Source organism: Chenopodium album, chromosome 3 (genome assembly GCF_948465745.1).
Source record: "Chenopodium album chromosome 3, dcCheAlbu1.1, whole genome shotgun sequence".
Taxonomy (NCBI): domain Eukaryota; kingdom Viridiplantae; phylum Streptophyta; class Magnoliopsida; order Caryophyllales; family Amaranthaceae; genus Chenopodium; species Chenopodium album.
The window spans coordinates 81578749-81594436 of NC_137836.1; the positions used below are offsets into that span (position 1 = coordinate 81578749).

At 35.8% G+C, this 15688-nt stretch overlaps 1 protein-coding gene across 1 annotated transcript; it reads right to left on the bottom strand.

The window, feature by feature from the left end:
- Positions 1 to 7084: 7084 nt before the first annotated feature.
- On the bottom strand, positions 7085 to 8538 carry LOC145619582 (transcription repressor OFP1-like). The gene has a single exon (XM_081674298.1). It carries the CDS (start codon positions 8344 to 8346, stop codon positions 7270 to 7272), a length of 1077 nt encoding a protein of 358 aa, XP_081530424.1. The 5' UTR covers positions 8347 to 8538; the 3' UTR covers positions 7085 to 7269.
- Positions 8539 to 15688: the final 7150 nt, after the last annotated feature.

Genomic DNA, 15688 nt, shown 5'->3' on the forward strand with positions numbered 1-15688 from the left:
ATCTGATTAATATATGCATTGATGAATGATTATTATATTCTACCCTGAAATATTATTTATTGGTGAACCTATGCCCTAGATCCTTTTTTATATTGTTTTCTCCCTATTCTCAATCTTTGTAGTTTAGTTTCTTATTCAAATATAAATATTGGTTACTTCATAATCCAGATTATTTTAGTTAATTAGGAATAGAAAGACTTGTTTCCCTGTGGAGATCGACCCTACTTCCCTATCTACTTTAGTTAGAGGACTTAGGTATTTACTTTTGATTTGGGGATACGACTTTACCCTGTCAAGCCCAGTGTAAAAAAGTCTTGATATTTTAGGGGGTACATCTCGAGGTCATATAATGCGGTTTGGAACCAAATATGATCATTATATTTTGCCATAAATGTTCGTAGTATGCTTGAGTTAATGAAATCCATGCAAGTTGTAAACCGGTAAATTGGCCGTTTAAAGGCAAATTGGATGGTCCCACCAACCCAATTAGACCCCCGAAAGATATTAAGGACCATAGTAAACATTTCTGTAATTATTATTTCGGGCGAAAAAAAGTACAAAAATTCCAAAATTAAAGGCTAATATCCACGCTTTTTGAGAAACTTTGGAGGTTTTCGGGGCTTGGTGTCGAAAAGTCTTGAAATTCTAGAAGATAGATCTCGGACTTATATAATGTCGTTTGGAACCATATATGATCATTCTTTGTTGTTATAAATGTTAGTGGTAGGCTTGAGTTAATGAATCTGGTGCAATTCAAGATGTAAACCGGTAAATTGGTCATTTAATGGCAAATTGGATGGTTCCACCCACCCAATGGGACTCCCGAACGATATTAGGGATCATGGTAAATATTTTTTCAACTTTTATTTTCGGGCGAAAAAAAGTCAAAAATTAAAAAATTGAAGGCTAATCCACGCTTTTTGATAAATTTTGGAGGATTCGGGGCACAGTGTCGAAAAGTCTTGAAATTCTAGGTGATACATCTCGGGGTCATGTAATGCCGTTTGGAACCATATATGATCATTATTTGTTGTCATAAATGTCCGTGGTAGGCTTGATTAATGAAATCGGTGTAAGTTGTAAACCTGTAAATTGATCGTTTAACAACAAATTGGATGGTTCCACACGCCCAATTGGACTCTCGGAGGATATTAAGGACAATGGTAAACATTTCGGCAATTTTTATTTCCGGGTGAAAAAAAGTCAAAAAGTTCCAAAATTGAAGGCTAATATTCACGTTTTTTGAAAAATTTTGAAGGTTTTGGGCTCCGGTGTCGAAGAGTCTTGAAATTCTATGGAAAATATCTCGGGGTCATATAATGTCGTTTGGAACCATATATGATCATTATTTGTTGCCATAAATGTTCTTGGTAGGCTTGAATTAATGAAATTGGTACAAGTTGTAAACCGATAAAATTGGTCGTTTAACATCAAATTGGATGGTTCCATACACCCAATTGGACTCCCGGAATATATTAGGGACCATGGTAAATATTTCGGCAATTTTTATTTATTCCAAGCGAAAGAAGTCAAATAATTCCAAAATTTAAGGCTAATATCCACGTTTTTTGAAAAATTTTGGAGGTCATATAATGCCGTTTGGAACCATATATGATCATTATATGTTGTCATAAATGTTCGTAGTATGCTTGAGTTAATGAAAATCGTGCAAGTTGTAAACCGGTAAATTGGTCGTTTAAAGGCAAATTGAATGGTTCCACCAACCCAATTGGACTCCCAAAAGATATTATGGACCATAGTAAACATTTCTACAATTATTATTTTCGGGCGAAAAAAAGTACAAAAATTCCAAAATTGAAGACTAATATCCACGTTTTTTGAGAAATTTTGGAAGTTTCGGGGCCTGGTGTCGAAAAGTCTTGAAATTCTAGGGGATAGATCTCGGGCTCATATAATGCCGTTTTGAACCATATATGATCATTATTTGTTGTCATAAATGTTAGTGGTAGGCTTGAGTTAATGAATCTGGTGCAAGTTGTAAACCTGTAAATTGGTCGTTTAAAGGAAAATTGGATGGTTCCATCCACCCAATGGGACTCCCAGACGGTATTAGGGATCATGCTATACATTTCGTCAATTTTTGTTTCCAAAAAAATAAAAAATTACAATATTGAAAGCAAATCCACGCCTTTTGAGAAATTTAGGAGTATTCAGGCCCGGTATCGAAAAGTCTTGAAATTCTAGGGGATATATCTCGGGGGTCATATAATGCCGTTTGGAACCATATATGATCATTATTTGTTGTCATAAATTTTCGTGGTAGGCTTGAATTAATGAAATCGGTGTAAGTTGTAAACTTGTAAATTGGTCGTTTAACAGCAAATTGGATGGTTCCACACACCTAAAATGATTCTCAGAGGGTAATAGGGACCATGGTAAACATTTCGTCAATTTTTATTTTTGGGCAAAAAAAAGTAAAAAAACTCCAAAATTGAAGGCTAGTATTCACATTTTTGTAAAATTTTTGAAGGTTTTGGGGTCCGGTGTCGAAAAGTCTTGAAATTCTAGGATATACATCTCGGGGTGATATAATGTCGTTTGGAACCATATATGATCATAATTTGTTGTCATAAATGTTCGTGGTAGGCTTGAATTAATGAAATCGGTGCAAGTTGTAAACCGGTAAATTGGTCGTTTAGCAGCAAATTGGATGGTTCCACACTCCTAATTGGACTCCCGGAATGTATTAGGGAACATGGTAAACATTTCGGCAATTTTTATTTCCAAGCGAAAAAAAAGTCAAAAAATTCCAAAATTAAAGGCTAATATCCATGTTTTTTGAAACATTTTGGAGGTTTCGGGGCCCAGTGTAGAGTCTTGATATTATAAGAGATACATCTTGGGGTCATATAATGCCTTTGGAGCCATATATGATCATTATTTGTAGTCATAAATGTTCGTGGTAGGCTTGAATTAATGAAATCGGTGCAAGTTGTAAATCGGTAAATTGGCCGTTTAACAGCAATTTGGATGATTCCACAAACCCAATTGGACTCCCGGAATTTATTAGGGACCAAACATTTTGGCAATTTTTATTTCCGGGAGAAAAAAAAAAGTCAAAAAAATCTCAAAGATAAAGGCTAAAATCCACGTTAATTGAAATTTTTTGGAGGTTTCGGGGCCCAATGTAGAAAAGTCTTGATATTTTAGGAGATACATCTCGGGGTCATATAATTCCGTTTGGAACCATATATAATCATTATATGTTGTCATAAATGTTAGTACTATGCTTGAGTTAATGAAATCCATGCAAATTGAAAACTGGTAAACCGGCCGTTTAAAGGCAATTTAGATGGTTCCATCAACCCAATTGGACTTCCGAAAAATATTAGGGTCCATGGTAAATATTTCTGCAATTTTATTTTCGGACGAAAAAATGTTTAAAAATTCCTAAATTGAAGACTAATATCCACGCTTTTTGAGAAATGTTGGAGGTTTCTGGGCTTGGTGTCGAAAAGTCTTGAAATTATAGGGGATACATCTCGGGGTCATATAATGTCGTTTGGAACCATATATGTTCATCATTTGTTGTCATAAATGTTCGTGGTAGGCTTGAATTAATGAAATCGATGTAAGTTGTAAACTGGTAAATTGGTCATTTAACAGCAAATTGGATGATTCCACACACCCAAGTGGACTCCCAGAATGTATTAGGGACCATGGTAAACATTTCGGCAATTTTCATTTACGGGCAAAAAAAAGTCAAAAAATTTCCAAAATTGAAGGCTAAAATCCACGTTTTTTGAAAAAATTTGGAGGTTTTGGGGCCCGGTTCGAAAAGTCTTGAAATTCTAGGAGATACATCCCGGGGTCATATAATGTCGTTTGGAACCATATATGATCATTATTTGTTGTCATAAATGTTCGTGGTTGGCTTGAATTAATGAAATAGGTGTAAGTTGTAAACCGGTAAATTGGCCGTTTAAAGGCAAATTGAATGGTTCCACCTACCTAATGGGACTCCCAGACGGTATTAGGGATCATGGTAAACATTTCTTCAATTTTTATTTTTGGGCAAAAAAAAGTCAAAAATTAAAAATTGAAGGCTAATCCACGCTTTTTGAGAAATTATGGAGGATTTGGGGCCCGGCGTCGAAAAGTCTTTAAATTCTAGGGGATACATCCCAGGGTCATATAAAGCCGTTTGGAACCATATATGATCATTATTTGTTGTCATAAATGTTCGTGGTAGGCTTGATTTTATGAAATCGGTGTAAATTGTAAAACCTGTAAGTTGGCCGTTTAACAGCAGATTGGATGGTTCCACACACCCAATTGGACTCCCGAAGGGCCTTAGGGACCATGGTAAATATTTCGGCAATTTTTATTTCTGGGCGAAAAAAGTCAAAAAATTCCAAAATTTAAGGCTAATATCCACATTTTTTAAAAAATTTTGGAGGTTTCGGGGCCCAGTGTAGAAAAGTCTTAATATTTTAGGGGATACATCTCGGGGTCATATAATGCCGTTTGGAACCATTTATGATCATTATATGTTGTCATAAATTTTCGTGGTATGCTTGAGTTAATGAAATCAGTGCAAGTTGTAAACCGGTAAATTGGTCGTTTAAAGGCAAATTGGATGGTTCCACCTAGCCAATTGGACTCCCTGAGGGTATTAGGGACCATGGTAAACATTTCGCAATTTTTATTTTCGGGTGAAAAAAAGTCAAAAAATTCCAAAATTGAAGACTAATATCCACGCTTTTTTAGAAATTTGGTGGTTTCCGATAGAGCTGTCAATTCGGGTAAACGGGTCGGGTTTTGGTCGGTAAGAGTGGGTCGGGTCACTTCGGATTAAGTCCATAACCTATGTGAGTTGGGTTTGGGTTGAGTCATGCTTTAGTCGGGTCATACTTCTTATCGGGTTTAGGTCGGGTTAATAACAGGTCGAGTTATATTTGGGTCGGGTGAACAATAGGTCGGGTTTAATTCGGGATTTCACGAGTTAAAACGGGTTAGGGTAATTCTCGAGTTCGAGTCGAGTTCAGTTCAAGTCAATAATTTGCGGGTTATAATCATGTCGGGTCATTCTCGTGTTTGAGTCGGGTTTGGTTCAAGTCAATAATTTGCGGGTTATAATCAGGTTGGGTCATTTTCAAGTCGGATCATTCTCGGGTTCAAGTCGGGTTCGGTTCAAGTCAATAATTTGCGAGTTATAATCAGGTTGGGTCATTTGCAAGTAGGGTCATTCTCGGATTCAAGTCGGGTTATGTTCAAGTCAATAATTTGCAGGTTACAATCAGGTCGGGTCATTTCTAAGTCAAGTCATATTCAGGTTCAACTAACTATAAATAGATAATTATCATTTTTATCAAGCTAATTATTTCCTTTGACTATAATATATATGACAATATACTAGGGAACTATAGTCTATAATTTAGGAAGATAATTATCTCCTTTGACCATACAACAAATATATACCATATTTAACTTTTAAATTTGAGGATGATGCTCCTTTCTTTTGCTGGCCTTGACCGACTTGGTCTCCCTAGACAAAATGCTTTGATCAACAATAATAAGGTGGTCTAAATTGCATTTAAGGTGATTTGAAATCGGGTCAGGAACAATTTGGGTTGAATTTATGTCGGGTCAATAAAAAGTTGTGTTGATTTCGAGTCGGGTTAGTAACAGATCGGATTGAATTTTTGGGTCGGGTTAGTAATAGGTCTGGTAAAATTCAGGTCGGGTCAATAACATGTCGGGTTAAATTTGGGTCTGGTCAATAATAACAAGTCGGGTTGATTTCGGGTTGAGTTTGTAACAAGTTGGGTTAAATTCGGGTCGGGTTAGGAATGGATCGGGTTGAATTCAGGTCAGGTTAAATTCGGGTTTTGACGGGTTTTACGAGTTTGGGTCAATTTCGTTTCAAGTCGGGTTCGGTTGAGGTCAATAATTTACGTGTTACATTCGGGTCGGGTCATCTCTAGGTCAGTTGATGTTCGGTTTCAGGTCTCACATACTCGGGTCAACTCAGATCTAGGGTTGGTTTCAGGTCAGTTTTGGGTGACATTTTTTCGGATTCGGATGGGTCGGTTGATAATCGGGTTTGAGTCGGTATTACGGGTCAGATCAACTTTTGATAGCTCTATTCTGTTCTTTTGAGTTTATGCCAAAGAAGAGCAGGACAGAGCAAGACAGATCAGAGCAAAGCAGAGCATGGTTTCCAAACACTACAATGCAAAGCAAACAAGAACAGGGCAGAGCAAATTTCAACGGAACAAAATAGAGTAGAGCAAGCTTGCAACTCAAACGATTAGGGTGCATAACTAGTATTATAGTTTGTTAAGTGATTTAGTTTCCTGATTGAGAAATGAGTTCTATTAATTATAATTTCCTGCAAAGTTTTCATGATATATTACTAGGCCCAAAGCAAATGCAATTCCAAATTATTACTTTACGCTGTCTGTTGGGCTGTTGGCCCATTGGCATAACTCAAGCTTTAGCAGCATATATGGCCTGCATACCTGTTGTGCATCTACAACTTCTCTGAATATCCTAAAAGTTTCTGATTCATATTCATTTGATAAAGGAAAGTTCTTAAGTGTATTTATTTAGCTCGAAATTGCCCTTTTATTCCAATCATAGAAGCTAAGTGAGTTGAAATGAAACAATCTTTGCACTTATTATCCCTATATATTCTCGGTATTGTGAGACGGTTGCGCCACTGACATAGAGTGCAACTGTTATATAGTAAATCTTCAATTAGTTAGTAGTATAGTTTTATAAACATGATAGACATAAAAAATGATCTTGTAACTTATTTTATTAAGAATTAAAAGTAAAGGTATTCATATAATTATTGTGGCTAAGCTACCTTTAGTTCAAAGGATATATCATTATGCTAACAGATTAATGAAGCGAAGATAGACATCACTATTTTAGACTGAGTATACAAGCAAGAACAAAAGTCATTCATAAAAGACAAGAGCATGACCTTTTAGTATTCTTTGTCAAATATAAGACAATAAGATCATCACTAGTATTTGTTCTTTCATTAAGTAGAGAATCATGTATGCTCTGAATCTATGTTGGATTGACTTATGTACGAGTGAATGTCGTCTGATTGGTCATGTAAAAAATTCTTTCTGAAACAGTAGAATACAGCGATAAATTATGTAGGAAAGGCTTAAAGATGCTGAGACCCTTAAACAGAAATTTACAGTTTTGATTATTTAGCATTATGTACATGAGAATCTTTCAAAAACTAAAGGATTACAACTAGGACAATTTTTTAATAGATAGGCCTTATTATGAAGAGCAGAATATTTTGAGCCAGATATGCTCGAAAGCCTTAACAATAACAGGATGATACTCTTTACAGTTCAATGAAAGATAACAGGCTAAAAGGTCTTCTAAATCTTTAAACTCTCTTATGTTGTTTTCTTGGATCATCTCCATCATAGACTCCTTGAAATCTCTTTGAGGGTCTAACGACGACTTAACAATAGCAAAGCTATCTGACAGACTTGACCTTCGCGATTTTACCTCTTTGACATACTTACTGTTTTTATCAGTGACAGGCTTCTCTTTTCCTGCAGATTTCCTGATGACAGTGCTTAATTCTCTGATGTCAATCATGTCAAAGTTTGGTTCATCTTGAGGTTTTGTCAATATAGGGCGCAGCTCAAGCTCTGATGCTGCATCAAACTCGTTCAACTTCTGAAACTTTCTACTGAAGGATGATTCTTCATGAGCTTGATGATTCAAGTCGATGATGATATCTGCAGTAGAGGAACTAATCCTGCAGCAGCAGCTGCATGATGATCGCAACGACGATGAGCTCCAAGAACCTACTTCATCAAACATCAATAACTCGGGCCCAAAATCAACACTAGCGCTTTTCCTGCCATGATCATTAGGCACAGAAATAACGACTTCAGGAGAGCCAAGCTCACTAGACGAAAGAGAATAATACAAAGGCTGATCAGCAGTACAACCATTTTCATTCTTCTGCTTGTAAATTGTTGTTCTTCTGCTTCTTCTACGAGCATTATTAGACGACTTTCTGCAGGGACTTGTAGTAGAACGAGCATCCGAGACTCGACTATAGTTCCTGGGTGAACTATACATGGGATCAGTAAACCTGTTCAGGGGTTCTGCAGTACCTGCAGGGATAGTATAACATGCATAAGAGCTATTTTGGTGCCGAAATTTAGTGATGCTTGTGCTTGTTACACTAGTTTGAGTGTCTGTAACAGAGGATTGCTTGATACTTTTCGAAGCACGAGTATTCGACTTTGTTGATCTTCCCTTCCCCATGTCCTTAAGCTTGTAGAACCAAGCATTCGGCATCATATCAGATAATCTAAATCTATACTTGCCCATCTTACAAAAATAACTCCTAAATTCTTCTCTAACTCTTTTTTGTGACTATTTCTTAGTGTTTCTCCTCTGTATTATTATGAATTCTTACTTCATCTTTACAATGTTTCCTAATATATATTGCCTATATATGATGAAACTATATGCTATAAAAGTAATACATTACCCCTTAGAAGAAAAAAAAAATTTACATAAAAAAAGGGTCCACTAAATAAAGCTTGGTAAAGAAAGCATGCATTAAATTAAAAGTATGTCTAGTAAAAGAAAAAGTCATCTTATAACAGAAGAAAAGGAAATGGAGATTTTATTATATGATGAAAGCCAGCAGCACGAAGGATATAAAAAGTATGGAGAATCATTAGTTTTTTTTTGCCCACTATAATCCTATGCTCCCACTACAGACTGTAAATTAAGGGACTAATCGCCTAAACTTAGGATGACTTGCTTGAATGATACTGTTTATTCTAGATTATTCTTGTAAATTAGTGGTTAGTCTTGTATTATAAAGGACAATTGTATTGATTAATGTTGTTAATATGATTGTGTTCTATAGAGTGGTACCCTTTGTGTTGGGTATTTGGTGCTTGGATGTGTATAAGTGGATGATTAATGATGATGTTAATCTTGATTATGATTCTCAAATCAATTCCTAACTTTGGTATATGGTTAGTATCTCATTGTTTAAGTAGCTAACATGTACTTATCATTTAACTATCAACATCATATATATCAACTATTCTATCTGTACGTGGTTTTACAACTTTACAATGGTGTATAAAACGATTTAATTTGAAGGGTATATTGTTAAATTCTTAACATATTTCAACTATCCTACACCTTATGATTTTCAAGTGTAGCTACTTCTTATCTTGAACATAAAATAGAGTATTCTTTGTCTAAAACCAACAGCAATTAAAAAAATTAGTAATTGTATAATTTGAATGCAAAATTGGCTACAACATTCCTGATTTCCTGAGTGTAATATTGAATGATGTATCATCTCATATCTCATTGATGAGTGCTCAACATTTTTTAACATTAAATCTGTCCATTTTCCCCTTAAAAGAGGAAATTAATTATAGATATCTAGCTCTCACGGACATATATGCACTTAGCATATCTTTCAACACCATGATGAGTATAAATAAACTTTCACTTAAGTATATATAGTTCATATTCCTTATCCTCTTCGATATACTATAATGTGCAAATATTTTATTTTATACTTGTATAATTTAATAATTTTATTGATTCAAGTAGATCATAAAATGATTTTTCTTTTTTTTAAAATAAATTAAAATGATGTTATTTTCATTGTAAGAGCAGGAGAATATAGGTTTAATTATCCGTAGAAAATTACTTGAATCGCCTAAATATACCAAAAAAAAAGGCTAGCCTTACCATAACAAACATAAAACATTACGTACAAAATGAGACGAGTATAGTAAATAATAAAGATGCATGAATTGTCGACAAAAAACTAGACCAATTATACTATAACTTAAGTTGAAATTTGGGAAATGAACTTAATTATAGAAGTCTAATTCTTTCCCCACACTCCAATCAGAGCATAAAAGAATTTGATGGCAAATTCTCATCAAATTCTTTTGAAGATTTTTAGTTCAAACAATATTGATTTGTCGAAAATGCAATTTGCAAAGGCATCCAAAGCATATTCTTGTGGGCCTTAGGAAATGAAGGAATTTAATCTTCAAAGAAACAATCTTGGACTAAAATTTGTGAAAGCATAGCCTTTTAATTTCTTTTTATTTTTTGGTTGTTGATGTAGGAGTATCTTTATTTATTGGGCGACTCTTTGATGTTGATGTTTGACGCACGAGTTTCCAATGCAACAAAACATGAAGAACCAAAAAAAAAGAGGGAAACTATACATAAAAGATTAGTTACTGTTATGAGACATTTTGTACAACTGTTGACTGACGTTGACATTCAAGACCAAGATATACAAGACCATGTCAAGATAGTTAGTAGTGGTCCCTAAAGTCAAGGAGAAATAATAGGTCAACAAGAATGAGTACTCAAGGTTGTTACGATGTATGTACTTCCTAATGAAGTCCAAGTTCGTCGGAAGACCAAGTAAAGATGTCAACCGTCACCTCCTACTTTCAAGGAGTTCACCCCTACTATCCTCCAACCACCTTTCAAATGCCTTATAAATAGAGAAGCCTTACTCTCATTAAACCCACTCCATTTCCACGTACAATACTTCCACTATGCAATCCCATTTCTCCATAATTTGCCCCACTTATCTACGATTAACCTCAAATACTTCTACTTGAGTCATCCTTAGCCTTCCTCACAATGCCACAAATCAACCGTGGCCATTATGATGAATAAAACAAGTTATTAACCTTCTGCCACATGATAATCCACAATGTATAATAAGCTTAAGCCTCCCCATGACAACCCGTTGCTTTCCTCACAGCAAGTATGCCACCTAGACCTTCCACCACCAAAAGTATAGCAAAGCTACTATATTTAAATCCTCAAAGCACAACTGCAATACAAGCTAGCTTCTACAAATATGTCAGTTACCCTTTTGCTACGCTATTAAAGCAATGTGTTTCGTATATTTATATTTATCTACGTCATACTTTGTACACATCAAATACATCTTGTACTTGTAATCATTGGCTATATGCCCGTATTATAGTGGATTGGTGGCCTCATTGCCACCTGCGGTTTTTACCCACCTTCATTGGGGTTTTCCGCGTCACCATATCGTGTCTCCCCTCTCTTTCTTTATCTTTCCGTCATTTACTTTCCGCATCCAACATTTCTTATTTTAATTTAGTTGATCCGTAGCCCGTATCCCACATCAAATCCTATTTGACGAAATTTAGCATAAACAATTTGGCGCCCACAGTGGGGCTACAGCTAGATTGAAATATCAACCCCACAAAAGTTCCTTTCCAAACACATTCAAACACATTTTCATCATCAAGATTTATCTAATCCCGTAAAGTGACTTTATAAGAACTATTGTTCGTGGTCTCGACGACAAGAAGTGCTATGACAGATTATATCGTCATAAAAAAATGTAACCATACTAAAAGGGAAAGACGCCATGGAAAACACTGCTTTAAGTCGTGGGTCTCATGATGCCACAAAAATTCAGGGTTTGTCGTCATTCACAATATTATTTTTTGTTTAACTAACATTATTTTTAGGCTATGTTGTCGCTAAATAAAATAGTATTAAAGTTTCCACAAAGGAAGCCTGTTCCGACAACGAAAGTCAATTTCGACGACGACAATCAGTTCCGACGACAGCCAGTGTCGATGACGACATCAGTCATGAGACCTGTCGATGACGACATCAGTCAGCTCCGACGACGAAAGCCAGTTTCGACGACGACATCAGCCAGCTCCGACGACGACGGTCAGTTCCGACGACGACAGTCAGCTCCGACGACGACGGTCAGTTCCGACAACGACAGTCAGCTCCGACGACGACGGTCAGTTCCGATGACAACATCAATCAGTTTCGACGACACCAGTTAGTAACGTCGTCAGCAGCCTAATATCATCAGTCAGTGACGACAGCATTAAGACAAATGTAGCTTTAAACGACGATGCAAGTAAGCTTTTGCCTAAATGCAAAATTCAAATTTATTACTAAAGACTATTCGATTCTAAAAATAATTTCATTGACTTTTATTTATAACTCATGACATTAGCTTATGTAGCGCTTAAATTTTTATATTTTATCATGACTAATTTATGTCGTACCAAGCGTATTTTTAGATAAAGTAAGGTTACAGGTGGAGATTTATAACGTTAATTGATTGTGACATCGGAGTATTGTCGTCGACAACAACAAAATTGACGGTATCATTATATTTTGTGGCTTCATTTCATATTGTTTGCATTTTTTCATGAAGTTGCTACAAGGGGGCAAGATAATATGATCTGACTATCAATCTAATGCTTTGATTAAATTTTGTTATTTGATCCCTGATGCTTCGATACATCATGCTTTGGTTATTATGATTATTATTCCTTAGTTTTTGACGCTTTGATCATTATACTTTGATTAACTGTCGATGCTTTGATAATGGTTCATTCTTAACGTAGTTATGAATGTTTAACGCCTTTTCGAATACATATGGTGGATAATGTTATTTGTTATTATTTCATGAATAATTAACAAACGAGTTGGTATATATGAGAATGCTCTTGTAGATAATTCACCAATCTAGAATGTGACATCGGGGGCTAAACCTGATTTAATCTTCCCGAGTGATCCAACACCGGGGGCTCGATATAAATGACATCAATTCTTATCAAGGTAACTTTCTATTATTTAAAATGTATGTCGAATTCCATCAATCTTGTCACAAACCGTTGTAGTCACCGACACTATTGAGGTACACCACATTATCGCTTTTAGTTTTTACATTTATACTGTCATGATCATGCTCTTTAATTTGTTGCCTAGCTTAAAGTATTTATTTCTATTTCCATTGATCATCTTCATTAACGTATTATTACTTTGATTTTCTAATTAGCATTGTCATTGACACGATTCTACCGCCTTAAAGTTTTACTTGTTATGTCTATCATCTTTGTTGACGTAATAATACACATAGTTAATTTATGTTTTCGTTATTTGGCTTACTTATTTTTATTAATTGATTATCAATCATTCTTGTGATGAAACATGTGGTTACATCTTGGTTTATAAATCAACGTCATATATCTTTTTACGCATCGTTTACAATTCATATTTTCAATTTATTTATGACTTAATGCAAAAATCCGACATTAGTGTTTAGAGTGATGACGAACAGGCTACTCGACGCCAAGATTAAGCTTAACGATTTCAATATTATGTATGAAAACATCATACACCTCGACGCCATGAAGATGATGACGTAAATAAAGATCACGACGACATGTGTGAATAGGGAACCTCAATGTCATGGCGATGACAACCAAGGGTCACACCAGCAAGTTGTAGCGACATTGACAAAGGATCGGAACATCAGATAATTATGATCAAGGGTCATGACGACATGAAAGTAAACTCTAACCCACTTAAACACATTTGATTTGATCATCTTGTATGTTCTTTATCACTATTTCTTTATGTTTCCTCTATGATATATGCTATTCTTAGAAATAGCGATTATTTTAACAAAATATTTCAAATGCTTACGATAACTCACTAACTAAGCCGTCAAAAGAATATCCATTACTTTATACTATATTTTTCAGAATGCAATGAACGACGGAGTCAAAGGAAAAAATAATATGACCAAAGCTCCAAAACACGGTTACTCACAAAGGCGTCAGTTACACTGACATCCCCAAAAGGGATGAGGAAAACTGTCGCTCAAAAGAATATCATAGCAAACGAATCCCGAGAAAAATAGACCTTAGCGTCAGACGCCAAACGCCCGGTACCTGAACTACCAGTTTAATCCTCAGTGTTCAGCGTCAGACGCCAGGGCGCAAGGGGTATTGGCGCACAATGCAATGATGGTCATACAACGATAGTATAAATTTTTTAAAGTTATTATTCAAAAGTACACCGAAAGGATTGGTCGTAATGATTGATCATATTGACAAACGAAACACTGCAAAACGAGAAAGTCCTAAAGTATAGTGTCTTAAGTCTATAAAGTGTCATAAACATGTAGAGTATCGTTAGTGTCGATAAAAAATCATTTTAGAAAAACATTCTTTTATTTATTTGCATGTGTTCAATATTTTATCTATGACACATTTATTTTTTGTTCTCTAATTTAAATAGGTTTTGTCATGCATCGGTAACATAGACACATAATGTCCAATGTCGGCAGCTCTGGAACTACGTTAGAGTTTACCCTTCGATACAAAGTCATGCAATGATTATATTTGGTCACAAGTCTTTGTTTTCAACGATGTTACAAAAGTTATCACATACGATAAATATTTTGTACTTTAAACTTTTAAAGTGCAAGACAAAGCGATCGAATATTATCTCCGTACAAAGAAAACGTTTGAAATGTTAATGGCCTTGATGCCTGAAATTATTATGACGAAAGCACCATTTGGTTGTGACACCAAGTGTGAACACTAAATACATTCAACAAACTTAGCGTCGGACATCGCAACAAAGTTTTCCGATTGGTTTTAACGCCATAAAATGAGTTAACACATTAAGAAATCCTTTATTGATTGCATTCAAATTACATATGTGGCCTCGTCGCCAGACACCATGTTGAAAAGACTTTTTGTCGCCTAAATGGGCCGAGTTCGACACCATAGGTCAGAACAAAGAGCTAACGTATCATCGTGGTTATTGCTATAATGACAACGATTCAATTGCTCTACCCTCGAATTGAGCGACCATAAAGCAACATCACTATCATCAACAAGTTAGGTTTGGTTTAATTTAATGTCTTTCATATTAATGAATTATTATATTATCCTCTAACGACATGTTGATGCAGGATCAAAAGTAAGTATATTTATTGTCTTTCTATAATCATTATCCATATTTAAAGTAATTCTATCATCTAATTGTCCAAGTATTCAATCTATGTAACAACATTCGAGATTTGGCTTTATCGCCAGTGTACACAGACATTGTCTCTTTCTTCAATGGTCTTAGCACCCGACTCACCTATTTTGGCCTTGTCGCCAGTTCATTATTTGTTGACAATCTTCGACTAACGTCGTGACCATTATCACAACCAACGTTCAACATCGACAAAGTCCTTCCGACGTCGATGACATCAAATTCTGTTTGTCGACGTGTCCGTCGACGATCAGCTTTCGTCCGTCGACGATATTGGCCTCCGTCCGTCGACGACATCGGCTTCCGTCCGTCGACGACCTCCTTCCGTCCGTCGACGACCGCCTTCCGTCCGTCGACGACCGCCTTCTGTCCGTCAACGAAGATCTTTCATTCGTCGACGACATATGCTTCTGTCCGTCGACGACCATCTTTCGTCCGTCATCGGCGACACTTGCTTCCAAAGTTGACACTAGCTTTCGACTCGACGAACAACGTCCAATGACGTCATTGACATTGATATGGCAGCAACTTAAGCTTACATATGAACAAATTATGACCTCTAAAAAGACCAACGCTGAAGGCACCAAGAGTCAAGACACAAAGGCAATGATACTAATATTGAAATGAAGACGGAGTCAAAATTAAAGTTAGTATAATTTTCCTAGTTTCGCCGTGCTCCAACTAAGAAAATGGGGGCTATTGTTATGGGACATTTTGTACAACTGTTGACTGACGTTGACATTCAAGACCAAGATATACAAGACCATGTCAAGATAGTTAGTAGTGGTCCCTAAAGTCAAGGAGAAATAATAGGTCA